Source organism: Hippoglossus stenolepis, chromosome 2 (assembly GCF_022539355.2).
Source record: "Hippoglossus stenolepis isolate QCI-W04-F060 chromosome 2, HSTE1.2, whole genome shotgun sequence".
Classification (NCBI taxonomy): Eukaryota; Metazoa; Chordata; class Actinopteri; order Pleuronectiformes; family Pleuronectidae; genus Hippoglossus; species Hippoglossus stenolepis.
In genome coordinates, this window is record NC_061484.1 from 1,696,488 (window position 1) to 1,717,741 (window position 21,254).

Genomic DNA, 21,254 nt, shown 5'->3' on the forward strand with positions numbered 1-21,254 from the left:
TAGAAATCCTTGTGATGAGATTCAGAGTCAATCACTGAGACTTTCCCTTTCTGCTTATATCGTACTATGGTGCAAAGAGTGTTTCCTCTTTATTATCTCCAAGCGGGTCAAGATGAGCCTATATGTGGTCACCGGTGGCTGGTGCCAGTATGACCCCTCCCACCTTTAGAGTGTAAAGTACACTGAGGTAATGTATGAGCTGAATTGAATCACACACAGTCTTTACCAGACACCATGGGGTCAGAGTAACCTCATCATTAGGTGGTGATTTGGTACGGGAGTATGTTGGGCATCTGCATTCCCTGCGGCCCAAATCTCCGAACATCAGACTTAGCATTGAATATAGGCAATATACCTCTTTGCTTTTGTCTCAAGAGATCATCAACCACATCATAGTGGGCTCTCAGGATTTATCATTGTCATTGTTACATTGTTTTAGTTTTTTCCTCTTTCTTTGTCTCCTTTGCCTATTGCTCTTATGCATTTTTCTTCCTGATTGTCATTACCTGCCAAAACGAAATGCATCAGAAGAGCTTAAAGAACAGAATATACGTTTTCATTAAACTCTACTGCTTAACTGTGTAGCAGTGGTCTCTTTGTTGTACTGAAACAATGTTACATTCTCAATGTCTCAAGTCTCAAAATGAATTTGTATTTGATTTAGTATTACACACTTTAATCTTAGGACGTTTTAGGGCCATTAGAGCGAGCATGGCTTAATCATTTCTCAGCAGTGATTTATCACAGATTTCTACTCAGGATCACTTAAGTCACCAGGCAAATGACAGACACCAAGAAACAGATCATCTAAGAAAGCTTTCACAGGGACTCTTGCAACTTTGTTACTGAAAATCCACGCATACATATGTAGGTCAGCCCATTAGATTTTTTTCTCGACCTACACCTTAATGATTTTACCGGTACCCTGTGTTAATCCTGAGGTCCTGACTGTTTTTGGTGTGTGTGTGTATGTGTATGTTGGAGCAGGCTGGGAGGGCAATGACAAAAGGAACATTTGTGTGAATTCAACACATTTCAACTTCAGCTGTCTTTTTTTCAGGCAAATGCATACTTATAAAAAGCTGTTATTTATTGCTAATTCATGGCCAAAATTTTTTTGATTCTTTAGAGGAAATGCAACGGGTTAATTAAATGTCATTGACCCCCAACTCCATCACCATCTCCAGCTTTCTTGTTTGAATATCAGTTTCAAGATGTTGGTTTACAGGAGAAAGCAGATTATGACCTGGTAACTTAAACATGTAAACACTAGCACCAATAGTGTAAGTCTTTTTACAAATGACCTGAATTGGTCCAGTGTTAAATATCAACACAACTAAATTCATTCATTCATTTTATAAATAAACTGTTCCCCAATCTGTGATAGGTCTGTCTCTTTTTGTTCAAACTACCAATATTGTTAACAAAACTAATACTGAATCTGTATTATGATAGGTTCTGATTCAAATCTCTTTTGTTCTCAAGGAGCCTAATAATGTAGCATTGCTACTGAGCAGAAATGTTGTAATGACTATTGAGTTCTTATGAGTTTGAACATCAACATGTTGATTTGATCACATTGCACCAGTCACTAATATACTACAGATGTTGATGGTGAGGTTAAATACAATCATGATCATTTTAATACGCTGAGTAATCACTACGCTCTGGTCAAATTACCGATTTTACTACCAATATTAGCAACAATAGAAGTAAGTATGTAAAAATAACACTTTCAGTTAGAAATTACACCACCACTAATTTGGGGAACAGTGGCTCTGTCATTCATTCAAATGTAAATATGTAATTATCTGGGGCACTGCATTCTAAATTAGAGTTTGAAAGTAGAAATGAAAGAAATGAAACATACAAAAAACATATGAGCCATGAATTAGACCATTGCAGATCAAAAACATATCAAAGAATCGTCAAATATAGATGAATATTAAATAGTTTGTGCTCACAGTTTTGCTGAGGTGACCAGTGGAGATATTCCTGCATTGTTTGTCCTCAGAGTGGCAGCATCCTCCACATCTGTAGACGGACACACAGGGTGGTTTATAGAAGATGTTGGTGGGAGCTCCAAACTCCCTGCCCACGTCGACACACACTTCCCTGGGCATGCATTGAGTCTTCCTCCACTCTGATTCTATACCTGCACACACATACAGAGTCACCACCTCTACAGCAATGCAATAGGTCATTTTTTTCTATGCACATGGACAGCAATGCACAATAGCTGAAATACACAAAAGAGGCAGAAATACACACAAAGGTCAATGTTGCAAACCAAGAACTGTGGTCAAGAGATATATTTAAAATTGTTGACTATAAGTGAATTTAAGAGATTGGGCTTTAATGTCATTTCGTACCCTGAGATCCACTCAGGGTACGAAATGATATTAAAGCCCAATCAAGGGTTTCAGTGTGATTGACTGGTTAATTAGTTATTTTCATTGACACAAACTTTTTTTTATATTGTATATTGGGTCCAGACAATATAAAAGGCTTTCATATACAAAACAAACCCAATTGTAGTAAAAGACAAAAACGTAATAAAGTAATACAGTCATAAATACAGAATCATCATTCATCAAAAAGCTTACTGGCACTTTGATGTTGCAAGAAAAGTATGTAACATAACTGAGGTTCTTTTATTCACGTCGACACAGAGTGAACTCAAGTCTGTAGAGTCGTGTCCATATTTCTAAGAGATATCCTGTGTGTGAGGGAATATCAATCAATCAATCAATCAATCAAATTTTATTTGTATAGCCCATATTCACAAATCACAATTTGTCTCATAGGGCTTTAACAAGGTGTGACATCCTCTGCCCTTAACCCTCAACAAGAGTAAGGAAAAACTACTAAAAACCTTTTAACAGGGTAAAAAGAACGTAGAAACCTCAGAGAGAGCCACATGTGAGGGATCCCTCTCCCAGGACGGACAGAAGTGCAATAGATGTCAAGTGTAAAGGAGAACATCAGAAAGATAAGGGTATTTGCAGCATTGATTAGAATAAACACTTTGTAGCATAATGGAAGGTAAATGAATTGATGGTTTATTGTCAGTAATGGTCGTTGTTGTAATCATAGTCCATGGTCAGCAGCCACCAAGATCATGATCCACCATCAAGATCGGATGCCACTATAGTCCACAGTCATTGTCCACTGCCGCCATCAGGATCCACCATATAAGTATGTGTCCTTCATTCTGTATGCCAGTCATACAGAAACACATACGTTGTTCAGCCGGAGTACGGCTCTACCTTCGCAGTCTGTGAGAAGACAACCTGAGCTGTGTAACAGTCACTCTTAAATGGTTTTCAATGTACACTGTGGTGCTTCTATTAAGTGGTTGGACAGATATATCTAGGTTGATGGCTTGGTAGGTCACTCTCGATGTGATTTTGTTCCTCCATTAGAGGTTACGACTTGGTTCCCTTTTCTTATTAATTCCAGAACATACCACAAGGGGTCATCAAGCAAGCCATGATGCAGCCTCATCTTGGTCAGAGACCTGGCTTGTTTTTCTCTCACTAAAGCTTTGGCTGAAGGAAGTCCTGCCTCCAACAGGCATAGAAGTTTGGGTGCATTAGACCTCAGCCCAAGTAGAGGTTTCACTCCAATCATGTAGAGACTACAATTTATGACAGCACTAGGATAATGGAATCTTCCAAATGTAAAAATTTCAATGTATTATCAATTTATTCGTGTGAGCACGGAAATTTTAAAACCATACTTTCTCAACACACTGTGTGCAGAACGTATAATCACACTTTGTGCAGAGTAAAATGAAGCTATCAAAATTCATTCCAAGGGTCACCTCCTCTTTTTTGGTCTTCTCTTTTTTTGCCATTTTTTTAGTTTCACCTGCAGTTTCAGATGAACTTCACACACAAAGCTCTCATGAGGGTGGCTGGGTGTCACAAGGCCGCATCATCATTGGTCAGCAGCAAAGTGTCAGCGAGAGAATATACATGTTTGTGGACTAGACATTATCTGTCTCTGGAAATCCTGGGAAATTGACTTGTTTTTAAGGTAACATCTTAGCTACTGTTAAAACACATTGGTCACATGTATAAATACAACAAGTATAAATATGCATCAACCTATGGGTTCCCAACCTGACGTCCTTATTGTCTCTTTTGAGGGTAGGTTATATGCAAAAGAACGCAGTATCTATCAAACTATATCAATAGACATTCATTCACTTCACCATATTAGGTTGGAAGTGGAACACTAGTAACCTCTTCGGTTATTGCTAGTGTGTTCATTCCTGCTCATGCTCACACAGCACGTATTCCATGCCCACCTATATGTGGACCCCACTTCAGTAACAATTTGAGTTTAAATTGTGATCGGACTAGTCAATCAGCTTCTACACAGCCGTTTTCTTCAGCTTGTTAATGGAGCCACTGGGGCCCATAGCTTAAAGAGCTGTGCCAATACTAAAGCAGGGGTTCTCAAGGTTTTGATGACTCAGCACCAATAGCCAGAATTTAATTTGAGGGCCACACACCAAAAATATATGCATACAACAAAATTATTCCATTACCAATCTCATTTATTAAACATTAAGAAGCTAGAAAGCTGATACAGCACATGGGAATCTGGGGAGAGAGAGAGAGAGAGAGAGAGAGAGAGAGAGAGAGAGAGCGTGTGTACCTAACTAGATACCATCACAAAACATAAGCAATTGTGATAAGTCACAATGACTAAAAATGTGTTATCAACATAGCTTCTCTTCCTTACATTAATGGTGTTGGTTACTCCTGGTCACAACTTTCTTGATGTCTGGCTCCATGCCTGTGGTTATTATCTGAAGGACTGATTGCAAATGGGCATCTGCCAGCCTGGATATAAGTTTGGATTTGTTGATGGCCATGGCAGAGAAGGTGTTCGAAGACAAAGAGGCCAAGCATGTTGCCTTAGTCCACGGTAAACTAATGGAGAAAGTCCTTGGTAGACCTCAATGAGATTCTTGCCTCAAAATGCTACACTTGCCTCATAGTTCTCCTGCAGGTCGATGAGCTCAAACTGCACTTCTGTAGCTTGTTCTTCAGGTACGTACTTGGAAGGATCTTGGAAGAGTTAGAATGACTCCTTGTGGTATGTCAATCTGTAGTAGAACTCATCTTGTAAATTTTCCAACATTTTGTGATTTTTGTCTGAGGGTAGGTGATGTAAAACTTCATGTTCGTCTAAGAGAGGCTTGTAGGTGGTTAAATGGGGATGTTTCAACTCGGTCACCCTGCAGCAGTGTCAGGTTTCTTTGGAAAACCTTGAAGCTGTCAAACAATGTGGTAATGAGCCTTCCTTGGCCCTGTAGTTTTACGTTGAGCTCAAAGAGAGACGTGTCAGGTCAGGTCAACAATGGGGGTTAGGTCACAGAGCTATCTTAACTGCGGCAGATCATTTCCATTTCACTGCACGAACTGCACGAACTGTGTGGCATGTTGGCTCAGACATTCATGGTATTTACAACAATGTCATTACATGTTCCACTTCAAGCTCGTTGTTCAAATCTTCAATATGCACATTGTCCTTTGACCAACTCAAGTCTTTCAACTTTTTGTTCAAGACACCCTAGGTTTTAGTCGTTCTTCACCCGTGAACTTGTCGTAGGTTTATTGATTTAACACTGAATTCACCTGTTTGCACTTGAGGCAGATCACTTTATCCATCCCCTTCACTCTGACGACACAAGAGTTGTTACATTCCTCTTGAAACTTTCTTTTCTTCTCAAACTAAAATGTTTACGTGGTGGTTCCTTTTTACCTCTACAGTAAAGTGCACAACATCGCTGAGTTGTTGACATTCCCGCGACACCTAAGACACCCATGGGAGGCCAGTTGCCAGGCAACCAGCGGCTTTACCTGACAGATGCTTGGAGGCACTGTCAGACATCCACTAGGTGTAGAATTTTGATGATGAAAATATAATACATGTATTTTATTTCATGTTCAGGTGCCACATGAACTGTTCATATCTGATCAATATATAGCATCTTTTTTTTTTTCATTAAAGGGCACCGATGATGCTAATTTACAGTTCTATATTTTTATTTCGGGCTTCCATTTGTGGGTTTGCCTCCCAAAAGAACCTTTTTTCATCCTAATCAGCTTGTTATACAACCCTTAGTTTAGACTGACCAAAACATGAATTTTTAGCTCATTGTAACAGATCCACCCTTTTCTGACTGGCGGAACACTCCGAAGTCTGCAGAAGGCCTTTACATATGTTTACCCCATTTCTGTATATATTATGATTAATATTTAATATGAACATCTTATATTGTAACATTATACTCAAGAACATTAAGGAAAAGCTTTAATTGTGTGTCTCTGTCCCTCATTATTATTTAATGAAATGTTGAAAATACAGCTGCTATGATGCAAGAATATTTGAGACTTGTTTGACAGAGCGACTTGTGCGACATCTTTACCTGATAAAAAAGTGAACTGATACCTGATATATCTGCTCATCAGCCAACAGGTTGCTAAAAATTAAGTTTAATTCTTTATAAAAGAATAAAATCTACTGTCTAATCAGTCATCAGTAAACCAAAAGAAGAGTAGAGCTTATACTGTTTTGTCTCTATGGCTCAAATTAGCTTTCACTTTAGACAAACAGGAGTAGCTTTACACAGATGGTTAGGGTGGTGATCATATGCATCTTAGCCTGTCACCCTAAACCCGAGCTTGCAGAGATGAAGCAGTACAGGGTGAACTACTTCATCTCTGCAAATATGTTTGTCTTTCTTGGTTTCCCGATTGTTTCAGGTGATGATACATTACGTTACTACTTCATGACACTCCTGACTTCAACCGGAGTATCTGAGGTGTTTGAAGTGCTTCAAATATCATTGCTGATTATAGGATTATCACTTATATCTACCCTTATGACAAAGTATGTGTGTGTGTGTTAGTGCGTGTGTGGTCCTCACAAACGGCTGTTTGGAGGTTAGGACCTGGTTTCGGGATTAAGTGAGTTAAAATTAGGTTTCGGTTAGGATTAAGGTTGTGTGTGTGCGTGTGTGTGTGTAAGAGAGAGAGGGGGGGGGGGGTTGAGATAACTGTTAGGTATTATTATTAGTCAACCATTATTGCCTGCTGACTCCAACTTATTCAGTATTTTTAGATAATCTTTGATCTCAAAACCTTTGAAAAGATCAGTTGTACTTGATGATAAGTAAAAAGAAGAGAGAGATAAAGAGCATTGTTTTACCTCGTCACTTTGGTCTACACTTTCCCCTTCAATGACATCTTTACATGTTGCTAACACACAGCTGCTTCCTCACAGAATACTGTCCAGTTCCTCATAATGTTGTTTATGTTGGAAGATCCTCCTCTTTCCCTCATTTTATTAACTCTGACATATTGTTTTTGACGTAGGGCATTGTAGTGTAGTCCAAAAAAAGCCTGACTGATTTATAGTTGGAGGAAAACCTCGGTCCAAACTATTTCTTGTCCACCAGCAGTTATGGTGAGCAAATATTTGCAAAAAATGCTGACTAATCACTTCGAGTTTATTTTGAGGGCTGAATGGTGTGAAAACATCTTCTGGTATTGCATTGATACAGAAAGCAGGCAGAGGATGAAGAAAGTAACATTGTCTACTGTCCATTGATTGTCCTTGAAAAAGCCACTGACCAATGAGGATGCATCTCTGTAACACCCAGCCACATGATAGCCTTGTGTCAAAAGTGGAACTGAGGAAATCAGTCGTAAAAGTGAAAATCATGACAGTGAAAAAGAAATTCTGACCAATGAAAGAAAAGTGGATAATCTTGTGTAGTTCATTTCCAAACATGAATGTTTCCTTATCTCCAAAATTTGCATTTATGAGTAATACGTTTTCATTTTAATTTGCTCCCACTGAGCCAACGATTCTGAGCAAATTAACCAAATGTCAAGCAACACTGTTGTTTTGATTAAATTCCATGGGCAATAAATTGAGTTGTGAATAACTTAAAATAAAAAGTCTGGTAAGAATAGTCCTTGATTAAAGGGATAGTTCACCGAAAAAAAATGTATTCACTCATTATCTACTCACCACTATGCCGATAGAGGGGTGGGTGAAGTGTTTGAGTCCACAAAGACTTTCAGAGGTAAACAGCGTAGCAGCAGAATCAAATACAATTGAAGTCAATGGTGTCCTCTTCTTCAGAGGTAGATGTACAGAAAAAACTTAACATGCCTCCATACTGCTCGTGTGGTGTCATCCAAGTGTCCGCAAGCCCCGACATTCAAATTCGACTTGAAAAGAGGTAATTTACACCGTGTTTGTAGCCTAAATGTCCACTGATATCTTCCTACGAGGTGCATTCAGACACTCGGACACACCATCGTGTTTCTTAGTCCACTAGCATCGCCATTTCCAGACTCTTAGGCTTAAAACACTGTTTAAATGACCATGTTTCGAGTTGAATATGAATGTCGGGGCTTGGGGACACTTGGATGACACCATGGGAGCACTATGGAGGTATTTTCTGTTTTTTCTGTTGTTTTATTACATCTGAAGAAGCGGTTGTGATTCACTAACTGTATTGGATTTGGCTGCAACGAAGTTTACTTCTGAGACTCCAGAAGTGTTTTGTTGACTCAAACACTTCCCCCACCCCTCCATCGGCATAGTGGTGAGTAGATGATGAGTGAACTATCCCTTTAAGAGAAGTTTTGTTATTTCATTGTTCACTCAGTTTAAGACAAAAAAACAATACAACAACAGGAGTTATCTGTGATAACTACATCCATATTCTCTGTGAATTGACAAGATAATATGATGCATTTGTTTCTATAGGGCTGTAACTGGTGCAGACAGTTTATGACAACAAAGCCAACAGTACTATCTCAAAAAACACTCTTCATTAGTCACTTAAAGTCTGCCATATCTATCAAGTCTTTCTTCATATTTTTTCAAAAACTATATGAAACAAAGTTTAAACCTACTTTTCAAGACATCCAAGTTGAGGTAGACAGCAGCAAATGTTGGCTCTTCTGTATCAGCCGGTGGCCTCAGTCGGCGAGGCTGCGGCCGTTGAGAGAGTTTGGAGGTGGAAGAGGCAGCAGCAGCAGCAGAGAGCTTGGATCTGCACTTCAGAGCCGCCCAGTATGAAGGGTAGATGAGACTCATCAGCTCATCGACATTGGAGGCTGAACGCAGCATCTCCTCCATGTCTGGCTTCGGTGGAAAGTCCTAGAAGAGACAAACAACAACCTCATTAAGAATAGTGCTGTTAATACACATTACCATACAAACTGAATATTAGAATCTGACTGGGCAAGACAATTTGGTGTTCATGATGCACAAGCGGGAGAACAAATGCATGTGTTTCTTTGGCAAGTTAAATAAATTTGTTTTCTTTTTCATGTGGCTCCATTAAATGAGAATGATCTGTATTTATGTCGCACTTCTCTAGTCTTCATAACTACTCAAAGCGCTTGACAGTTTTTCCATTCACCTATTCACACAGACATTGCCTACCTCTTAACAAGTGGATGACATATCTGTATTATATTCATTCAAGAATCACAAGAATCGGATAACCTGCCAATTCTTTTTCAGCTGACCTATCTCTCTCTTTTTCACACAAGCTCTGTAGTCTGAAGTGTCAAAAGAGGAGCTGTGTAAGAAGTGAGCTGTCTGGGAAAGTCCTGTGCTACATGGTCCCACAGGTAATTTCCTGTTTCATTTAGAAACCATCCTATATTATTTTACTATTAACCAGTACTGCTTAACAAGCAGCATAACAGAGCACACATTAAATGATAAGCTCTAATCAGAGTGTTTGTGAGTACATCACTTATTCGTCTAAAGTCAAGTCACACGTCTTGAAGGATGAATCACACCTTTACTACATCGAATGACATTATTTGGTAAAGCTACTGTTATAAGAAATAAGGCTGTACCTGAACAACAAAACCTTTTGGGGTGTGGTAGGCAGGTTTTCATCTCTTCACATTATTAAGATGTAACATTCAGTTTACAACAAATAACCTGGTGTCAACCAGATTATAATGGGATATCAAACATACCAAACGTAATTTTTTAAACAAATATTCTCCTTTAAGTTCATACTTGCTGCCTCTTTTTACAAGCACATTTAAGATATTGCATGGTATTGCACTTAATAATGTATTGCAGCCAGACACTGTGATATTTTATTTAAATCCCTATACACCACACTCACATGACAAAAATTCAGTGAAAATGGCTCCTACTGATTTTTTTTTTATTCTTCCAGTTTTCTTTTACATCCCTGCCTATGCTGAAATATTTGTGTCACCGGTGGACAACATTTTTCTACTGACAAAGTGACTTTTGCTTGACTGAGATGGCATTAGTAAAAGAAGCACTGTACACCCTGCCCTTAATAATCAAGATCCATCAGATATTAAAGAGCTCATAACACCTAATTGTCCCAATAGACCACTTCACTCCCTAAATACAGGCTCACTTATGGTTGCTCTTAACCCTCAACAAGAGTAAGGAGAAACTACTAAAAAACCCTTTTAACAGGGTCTGTAAGAGTAGAATGGAAGGTAGAGTCTTCAGCTACGGCTCCTCTCCTGTGGAACCAGCTCCCACTCTGGGTACAGGAGGCAGACACCATCTCTACATTTAAGGTTGAACTTAAAGGCCCCATATTTTATACCTTTATGGGATGTAATTTGAGGTATTGGTCCCCCTAAGGTGATATATCAGTGGTTTAAAGTAAAAAAAACCGCTGCAATGTGTATTTCCATGTCCTCTCTTCTGCCTCTCTCTGGAGCTGCAGACAGAACAGGCTGTTTTCACCTGCCTCTTGAGCCCCTCCTCTGATTGGCTGACTGCACTTTGAGTGACACGCGACCAGGCCTATCACCGGTCTCATTCTGGCGCATTCACTCTCTCTGGTAAACACAGCTGAAAGTCACGCTATGTTTGGATACAGCTATAGAAGACCAGCCACATATTTACAGTCGGTTACAACAGGATGTTTCTGAACGGTAAGTTACACCGTCCTCATGTTTGTTCAAGTTTTAGCAGGACAGTCGGCCAATGCAGAAGTAACGTCCCGAGTTACAGTACGGAGTTTCACAACGGAGTTTCAATACGGAGTAACGTAGACTTTACTCCGTTCGGGCACTGGACTGGTACCGGCTGGGTGGGGCTGAGAGACGAGTGCGATCCCGAATGACATCATACGGGGGAGGAAGTACGAAACGAGACGTTTCGATAACATATTTCTAAGAATGGACTGAGTGTAAAAGTCAGCGGAGTGACTGTTTTCTTACTTTGAGGGTCACTACTGACCCCCTCCAAGTAATCACGGATAGTAAAACTCCAGAAAATGTATTTTACACAATATGGGCCCTTTAAAACGTTTTTTTATAAAGCCTAAAGTTAGGGCTGGATCAGATGAGTCCTGAACCATCCTTTAGTTATGCTGCAATAAGACTAGACCCCCCTCCATTTTTCTAACCATCATGCAACAAGCATGGCCAAAACATACATTCACACTCAGAGATCTATGTAAATGAGTGTGGTCATAACTACCTCTGCAGAAGGAGGACAGCTGCTTTATTGTTCAGGTTGTTAATCAGCATACAGTTCACCTCATTCTTCCGCTTTTACAAATGTATAGTCAGTGTATGTGAATGTTATCTCACTTCCTGTCCTTCAATACAATTAGATATACAGTGTACTATTTATAATAATGTCCACACAATCAGTCTGACTGGAACAATGACTGTTAGGTGCAAGCAAGGCCGTTTCTCTCTCTTTCTCACGCACGCACGCACGCACGCACGCACACGCACACACACACACACACACACACAGAGCTTTGTATTAGAGCCAAACAGACAGATTGATGCAGTCCATTGTGTTTTATGGGAATCTGTCACTGTTTAGAGTCACTATAGAGAACAAACACGGCACAAAACGCAGCACTCCAAAATTGCCCCTGATAAGTGTTTTGAACGATCTTTAGGACTCGAAAAGTGCTATATTAATGGAGTCCAGAATTTCCTGTGTGGGTTTCCTCCAGCTGTATGGGTTTGAGTGTGTATGTTTGTCTCTGATTTATTGTTTGTTCAGTTTGTGTGCTAGTTTTCACACACACACACAAACGTATGCACACTCTTTCCCTTCATGTGAGAAAAGGCTTTTCCTCTGCCATCACATCAGTTCAAAGAAGCTGAAACAAACAACAGGTCTAAATAAGACTCTACTGTCACCTGACAGAGGAAGTACAGCTTCCTGCTTTAAAGACCAAACCAGGCATTACAAACCTGACTGTGGACTCAATGGACTCACATGAGATCATCACTTCACCACTGGAGTGACCATATTCACCATTTTGCCCTTTGTTTCAAATTTCTCATTGCAATACTGCTGAAACTGGAAGAGAAACCAAAAGATCTTAATAGGGTTGCCAGACTTAAGTCTCCCCGTAGGTAGTTTTATGTGTTCATGCCATGCAGGTGCTATACACTACTTTTCTAAAGCATGTGTGTATGTCCAAACTGAAACTTAGTCAGTATTGGAGCCGACTACTTATCACTTCACTCCTTTATAAGAGCTGGGATATAAAATATAGCATTGCACAGCATATCTCAGTGAAAATCAGTGTGTATCCAAAAACGTTTGGACACATCTAAGTTCCTACACAGATGTTGATAAAATACAGCTGCTAAGCTCTGACATCAATAAATCAGTTTGTGAAAGGTAGATGAGCCAAAATAAATGAGGCTGCAGATGATATTTCAATGAGTCAGCATTTAGGTAAATACTGTGAAAGAGGCGAATCAGATTCAGTATCAGCAGATACCCATTATTTAACAAGTATCACAAATGAGGATCAGGACCACAATGGAAACACAAGATCAGTGGATCTTAATAGATCACCACAAAGAGAAAATCAATAAAATACAAATGTGATGTCTGATGTCTGTCTGATGTAACAAAACACAACTGGCAAACACGCATATATATTAGATTCCCCTGTAATTAATTTAAGTACACATACAGTTCAAGGTCAAGTCAAGACCATGTATTAAAATGAAAAACAAAATTTTGAGTCTGAGTCCAAGTAAATATTTTTGTCAGATTTGAAGAAAGTCCCTCATGATATTCCTGAGATAACACATAACAAGAATGAGACGAACATATTGGCTTTAACCTCGGCTGTTGAAGGTGCAGAGGCATACAAATATCCTAAAATATCTACAATAACAGAGTCCTGTGTGTAGTCTACTTTCCTTTGACACCACGAATGAATTACATAAGAGTTTGAGTAAATTACAAGGTGGATAGGAAGAAAAATAGCCTGAGGCAATAAACAATTTAAACTGCATAGTTTATCTGCATGAGCATGATCTCACTATAAGGCTGTGGGAAAAGTTCCAGGATCGTACGTCCCTATTCTAAAATATCTGTTAACTGTTCAAACATTTTCATTCATTTTTTAAAACCTCCTTTTACACGGAGGCATTAAGAGCAAGCTCTGTTTTTCAAGGATGTCCCTAATTATAATACAAATGTACAATATGAGAAAAAATTATCCAGAAGTGGAAAAACAATTATAAACAGATTGAGGGTACAAGAAACAGTAAGACAGATCATATAGGACATCAAGTCAATAAAAGCATATAGAGATTGCTAAAATATTGCTTTAAAAAGATTTAGAGAGATTCACTTTTCTAATTTTAGAACTAGAGTTAATAAGACAAGCCAGGTGTACCAAGTGCTTTGTAGCTAAAAAGCATACAGTGTTGTTCCCTCAGCTTCTCATTTATCCAGAGTCTAGAATGTGTTTACATGTGTTTATTTTCATTCCCAAAAATAATAATTTTGATAGCGAGTATTGTAGAAACAGATCATGTTGGTGTGTGAAGGATCCAAAGCCCTGTGGATACAGGTTTGATACCCATGAATACTCAACATGCGTTGTGTGTATTTAGTCAGTAACCACAGCTTTTCTTTGTCATACAAACCACGAGCTTGGTGGTCTCACCAAGAGTAAGTGGTTTGTGTTCAGCCTCTCCCTCCCTCTCTCTCACTGTGTGTGAGGGAAAAATTCATCAAATCTGTGTGTTTGTGTAACAGTCAAGTGTTTGATTGTGTGTCTGCCCTGACACACAAATACACACAGTTTATACTGTCAGATGTCTCTACATTTAAGGTTGAACTTAAAGGCCCCATATTTTATACCTTTATGGGATGTAATTTGAGGTATTGGTCCCCCTAAGGTGATATATCAGTGGTTTAAAGTAAAAAAAACCGCTGCAATGTGTATTTCCATGTCCTCTCTTCTGCCTCTCTCTGGAGCTGCAGACAGAACAGGCTGTTTTCGCCTGCCTCTTGAGCCCCTCCTCTGATTGGCTGACTGCACTTTGAGTGACACGCGACCAGGCCTATCACCGGTCTCATTCTGGCGCATTCACTCTCTCTGGTAAACACAGCTGAAAGTCACGCTATGTTTGGATACAGCTATAGAAGAACCAGCCACATATTTACAGTCGGTTACAACAGGATGTTTCTGAACGGTGAGTTACACCGTCCTCATGTTTGTTCAAGTTTTAGCAGGACAGTCGGCCAATGCAGGAGTAACGTCCCGAGTTACAGTACGGAGTTTCACAACGGAGTTTCAATACGGAGTAACGTAGACTTTACTCCGTTCGGGCGCTGGACTGGTACCGGCTGGGTGGGGCTGAGAGACGAGTGCGATCCCGAATGACATCATACGGGGGAGGAAGTACGAAACGAGACGTTTTGATAACATATTTCTAAGAATGGAGTGAGTGTAAAAGTCAGCGGAGTGACTGTTTTCTTACTTTGAGGTCACTACTGACCCTCCAAGTAATCACGGATAGTAAAACTCCAGAAAATGTATTTTACACAATATGGGCCCTTTAAAACGTTTTTATAAAGCCTATAGTTAGGGCTGGATCAGATGAGTCCTGAACCATCCTTTAGTTATGCTGCAATAAGACTAGACCCCCCTCCATTTTTCTAACCATCATGCAACAAGCATGGCCAAAACGTACATTCACACTCAGAGATCTATGTAAATGAGTGTGGTCATAACTACCTCTGCAGAAGGAGGACAGCTGCTTTATTGTTCAGGTTGTTAATCAGCATACAGTTCACCTCATTCTTCCGCTTTTACAAATGTATAGTCAGTGTATGCGAGTTACCGCAGCATGCTGCATGTTTACAACCCAAAACAGTTCCATGCTTTAAATATCTCACAACAGTAAACAGTTAGAACTAAGCCATCAGTCAGAGGGTATTATGGAAACTCTTCCATCCCATTTCCCTCATTCTTGGAAAGCTGTTGTGGATATGTACACTGAATGAAACCTTTTTTTCTCACCTTTTGTATAAAAGCACTATACACCCTCTGTCACATAGTCTGACACATAAATTCAGTTAGAACATAGTCGTTAAAGGGGCTATAAAAAAGATTTTGCTAATGCAATATAGCCAACATTAGCATTAATAGCTGTTTCTTCAGCAATCTATCAGAAAGGTTGTAAGTTCAGCATCAAATTTCATTCTTAAAGGGATGGTTCACCAAAAAAAGAAAATGCCCTCATTATCTACTCACAGCTATGCGGATGGAGGGGTGGGTGAAGTTTTTGAGTCCACAAAACACTTTTGGAGTCTCAGGGGTAAACAGCGTTGGTGTTATGTGGATACTTCACCCACCCCTCCATTAGCATAGTGGTGGGTAGATAGTGACTGAATTTACATTTTTAGGTGAACTATCCCTTTAAGGGGTGGAGGCACTACTGACTAATTGTTTCAATATTAATCCCATTCAGGGCTTACATTGGGCCAGAAACTGCCTGAGCTGAGTTATGTCTCCTTCAATAGCATATCATCATATCAGCAAATTTTCCATGTAGCTGATGCAGAATGTGTTATGTGAGCATAGTCAGAGACTTCATGAAGAGAAATATATCAAATGAGAGACTTGTCATTTTTTGCTGCTCCAACTATCTGTACCGCTTTACCGTGAAAGCAGAAATAGACGTGCAACGAAGATCCAAGGGGCGGTTAGCTTCACCGTGCTATCACAAATGACGGCTGACTTTACTGCGGTACAAAACCATGGGTACAGTTTTTCAATCTGCCCCCACGACAGTCAAACCAGTTTTTTTTAGTTGTGCCACCGTCCGAACCTCAGGGGACACAGCATTCACCGCCTCAGTAATTGCAGCCCAGGCATCATTTTTTTAGACATGGTCACTCTGGAGGACACGGTACGGATAAGTTTGGCATTGTGGCTTCTACCTCGGAAACTATTATTTCAATTTCTGCTGTTCTTCTCTGTACAGCACACCGCTCACTTTATGATACACCAAACGGATGTTCTTATATGGAGAAATAGAGGCGTGATACAATCACAAAACGACCTTCAGGGTCAAAAATTGTAGATGAATGAATAAAGGGGATATTTTTCCGAAACCCTAAAGGGGATATTTTGCCCTTGCTTTGGCACTGAAGTCTGACTGGTGTATCTGTTCTCTACAGCTTACCTTTAATTTATCTTTGAATTTATATTTTACATGCGTTTCTTGCAGGAACCGTACCTGCTGACAGTGCTTTCATGTGGGAAAAAACATGATATGGCCTAGACCTCTCACATTCCAGCTCACCAACTTATAACCCTCCCAGGTGGGAATCAAGGCCTGATATTTGTTGGTTGCCACCCGCCAATGAGCCGAACAAAGAAGAAGAAGTACATCAGTAGATGGCGGTAATGCACCTTGAAGTTGGTTGCCCCCCGCCAATAAACCAAACAAAGAAGTCGAAGAAAAATGAGATGATGTGCTTTGTAGTAATGGTAAATGGTTTTGTATTTATATAGCGCTTTTCTAGTCTTGATGACCACTCAAAGCTCTTTACAGTACAGTTTTACATTCACCCATTCACACACACATTCATACAGTGCATCTATTAGCAGCACTTTTGTTGTTCTATGAGGGGCAATTCAGGGTTCAGCATCTTGCCCAAGGACACTTCGGCATGCAGATGGGGAAGACTGGGGATCGAACTGCCGACCTTCAGGTTGGAGGACAACCGCTCTACCCCTCAGCCACAGCCACCCAAAAGCCGTAATGCAGGTATTCTTTTTAATATGATAAACAATGGGGATAGTTGGCTGGTCAAATAATGTTAGGGACACACAAATGAGTACAGCTTTCAAAAATGACAGATCTATCCTTTAATAAGTCTGTATGTGGCTCGCATATCTCAAGAGCTGTTCATCGTCACACTAGACATGTGAATTGTTAAGGACTGAAGAAAGTGCAGTGTCAAATTTAGTGCACTTTGGACATGTGACAAAATTAGAACAAGCAGGTAAACAGCACCTTTACATCTGTGCAGTTGGGTTAGACTGCACAAGACAGTGCAAGTTGAACGTGTCTTTTCTACCTCCTCAGATAACTTTAAAAAACGGGTGTTTTCCCATCCTGCAATGAGTACGACACATAATGGGATAAGTTACAATGCAATTCTAAACTTGAAAATCGAATTGTTTAAGTTTGCCAAAATAACTTAAAGGGGACATAGCATGCCCATTTTACCACAAGTTGATATGGTTCCTTGGGGTCTTAATGAAATGTCTGTAACATACTTTGGTCAAAATACCACAAGGATCATTTAAAACAGCACCCTTTTTACCCTGTATAAAACAGCCCTCCACAGTGACCTGTTTTGAGTGCCTGTTCCTTTAAATGCTAATGAGCCAGCTCCCCCCTCCCCCTCTCCCCCCATGATTTTAAACGATATAAATTACATATTTTATATGATATAAATTATCAAATATGCATCCCATACTTTGTATTCCCCTTGTTGTCCTGGAGTTTTAATTTTCCCAATCACATAATTAAATGTCCCCCTCTGCCCATCCACTACAAGCACACAAGCAGACAGACAGAGAGAGAAAGAGAGGGGGGGGGGCTATGAAGACCATCATTTACCCCCGAACCCCGACATTCAACGGGTACAACAACAAGCGGAGAAAGCAGAATCGCGGGCTGACCTTATATATACAGTCTATGGGGCTGACCAGCGCGGAGAAATGCTCGTCCCGTGTGAACAGCCAGGCGGCTGCGTGCTGGAGAACGGCGCTGCGCTGCCTCGCAGCTGCGCTTCCGCGTCCGGTGTACCCCGGCGTAACTACTGTAACCCGGCGTAACTACTGTACCCCGGCGTAACTACTGTAACCCGGCATACAGTAGAGCTGAACACTGCGGAAGTCTTCCACACAGCTGGCAGTGTGGAAGCGCCGCTGCGAGGCAGCGCAGCGCCGTTCTCCAGCACGCAGCCGCCTGGCTGTTCACACGGGACGAGCATTTCTCCGCGCTGGTCAGCCCCATAGACTGTATATATAAGGTCAGACCGCGATTCTGCTTTCTCCGCTTGTTGTTGTACCCGTTGAATGTCGGGGTTCTGGGGTTACAGTAGCGCTGAACACTGCGGAAGTCTTCCACACTGCTGCTGTGTGGCGCTGACACAAATTCCAGCTCACGCACGGGAGAGCGAGCGGTCGCTCCCGAGCAGCTGCTGCAGCCTCCCAGTCCCAACGATCCAGACAAATGCCACATGTGAGTGAATCGCGGGCTGACCAGCGGAGAAATGCTCGTCCCGTGTGAACAGCCCGGCTGCGTGCTTGGGAACGGCGCTGCGCTGCCTCGCAGCCTCCGGTGTAAACCCGGAAGTAACGAGTGTGGGGGGACGGGGGGGGGTGGGCCAAGACCATGTAGGGAGACTTCCAGTTCCTTGTTACGACACAATACCCAGGAAGCGCAATCGAGTCGCTCAAGCATGACGTTTCTGACTTAGAGGAACTATAACAAAACGCGTGAGTGTTTTTTCCCCAGAGTTTTTGGGTTGGTAGACATGCCAGATACCCACATTAACCTGTAGAAGCACTAACAAAGTGGAATTTGCATGCTATGTCCCCTTTAATACCACCGGCCTCCACTCAAGTGCTGTAAGCATGGATGTTGTTTCAAAGAAATCAACTCATAAGCTTTTCCGGACTTGGGTTGCCAACACAAATTTACCTAACTTGCCTAATGACAAAATGAGCCTTTTTCCAGGGAACCTTAGTGTCTTTAACCAGTGTTTCTGACTGCAAGTAGCCGAAACTTGGATGTGCATTTTCCCATGAACCACAGTCTGTTTCACAAGTGTTTCTGACCGTAAGTGGCCACAGGCCCCAATTAGACACCCAGATGCAGTGTCAGTGAATGCTGCAAGGAACATCATCATCTCAAGTCACACTATTGAGGTAAAATCCAAGACTTACCCCTGGATTATCTCTACTGATGTCATAAAATGTTTGTTTGAGCTTTTGAACCTAAATAAAGAGTAGACTCTAACATTGCTCAAAGATGCAACCATTTCTCGGCAGGCTTTTTGCACAGAACCTAAGAAAGCACAATGTCAATTGTGAAATTTTTTGCATGAGCACTTCTTGAAAAACTGCAGTCAGCAATACCACAACCCAAATAAATTACTCGTTCCTAACTGGCATGTTTTTAATGGACACTGCACTAGTTTATAAAAAAACAATACATTTCTACAAATTTATGGAGATTCTCACCAGCATAAGACAAACACATTATATACATACCTACAATTAATAGCAGATCTCCCTGCTATTATCACTTGTTTTAAAATTACATCACAATCCTATTGTTAGCAATGGCAGCAGGTAAGAAGTTGCACTTTTATAACAATCAACACTTTTTTTGTACACATGTACATGTGTTGAAAATGAATATTCAGTGAGTAACTGTCTAACATTCTGTGCCTCTGTTGCTCTCTCTCGAGGCTCTGGAATGTCTGGCTCCCTCAGTTCCACTGGCTCATCCACTTACTCCCTCCAGTCCTTCAAAAGCCCATCCCCTTGTGACTCGATTGTGTAGAAAGGAGCAGCTGCTGACAATGGTGGGGACCCTTGAGATGCTGACATCCATCTTCTTCAGTAGTCACATCTCCCCTTGAGCTGTCCAGAGGCACATTCCAGTCATACGTGTACAACTAAGTTTGTAGTATAAATATTTATTCTCTCCCTGTAAGATGTCCACTGTTGGGATATCCCTTCATTAGCTAACTCAAGGAAGGATATACAGGATTTCCAAAAGCAAGATGGCCACCGGCAAACTTTCAATTTCACATCTACCTTAAAGAAAAAAAGGAAAAAAATCATTCCACGGAACAAGGATTAAACTTCTTGGCACTTATTACTTTAGACAATTACAAGCAGTTAAGCATACCAACTGTAGTGCATTACTATGACTCATCTTTGAGAGACAGCTGGATCAAACATTGCAGAATTTTGCAGCAAGAAGTCTACTGTCTGTCCTATATAACAGGGACACATACAATTTCAGACATTTCTGTTTATGTGTGTGTGTTACTCACCGAGACAGGTGAGATGATAAGGAAATGGCTTCCTTTGCAATTGAGGTAATCCTTTGCATATGTGGAGAAGGCAGCGATGGGGATACGAGAGCCATCTATTGCTCCCCCACACTGAGGGAAACCCCATCTCTCCTCCGAAACCTCCACAATCTCACAGTGTCGACTTCTTGCACACATCCATAATCTTCTCAGGCTTCATGGCTATCACAGCAGCGTCGAAGACATTCCAACTCTGGCTTCGTTCGTCCTTTTCCTTATCTTAAATTGTTACTCAAATCACCTGAACTGGCTTTGTTCATAATAATGTTGAAAAAGCCTATAGAGATAAATTCTGAGTACATCAAACATCTAGGGTGAGGTGGTTTGCCTGGACAACGCCAAGGAATACATCCAGACACTATTGTTTAGATTTGATACAAATGCTTTTTAAATATTTCAATAAATAATTCAGTCTGGGTTTACACATGTGTCTGATGGCACTGTTTGTGTGTGTGAGTGTGTGTGTCAGTGTGTGCGTGTCAGTGCGAGAGAGAGAGGAAGAGAGCAAGTGGAGTCAGGACAGGCTGAATTAATGAATGAATGCGCGCAGCTATGAAGCTAGATTTTACTCATTGAACAAAAATATTGATTATTATGTGGTGATCGGTGTGGATATTCTGGCATTTCATTTCAATTAATCATTTAATCATTAACTGATGAAAAAAATAGGTTGACTGATTAGGATAACATCTTAGTAGAAAGTGTGTAGTCTAGTGGTGTTATTAATTTATGGATTTCTGCAATTTCTGTTAAAGGCTTAATGTACGAGCATAAAT

At 40.6% G+C, this 21,254-nt stretch overlaps 1 protein-coding gene across 1 annotated transcript in view; it reads right to left on the reverse strand.

Annotated features, from left to right (window-relative positions):
• Positions 1–21,254, reverse strand: part of vegfc (vascular endothelial growth factor c) — a 58,108-nt gene that overhangs the window by 21,577 nt on the left and 15,277 nt on the right. Inside the window, exons 2-3 of the mRNA XM_035172579.2 lie at positions 8,955–9,201; positions 1,965–2,155 (exon numbers count right to left, since the gene is read on the reverse strand). Of these exons, the coding sequence (XP_035028470.1) occupies positions 1,965–2,155; positions 8,955–9,201 (438 nt within the window). The remainder of the gene's footprint in view (positions 1–1,964; positions 2,156–8,954; positions 9,202–21,254) is intronic.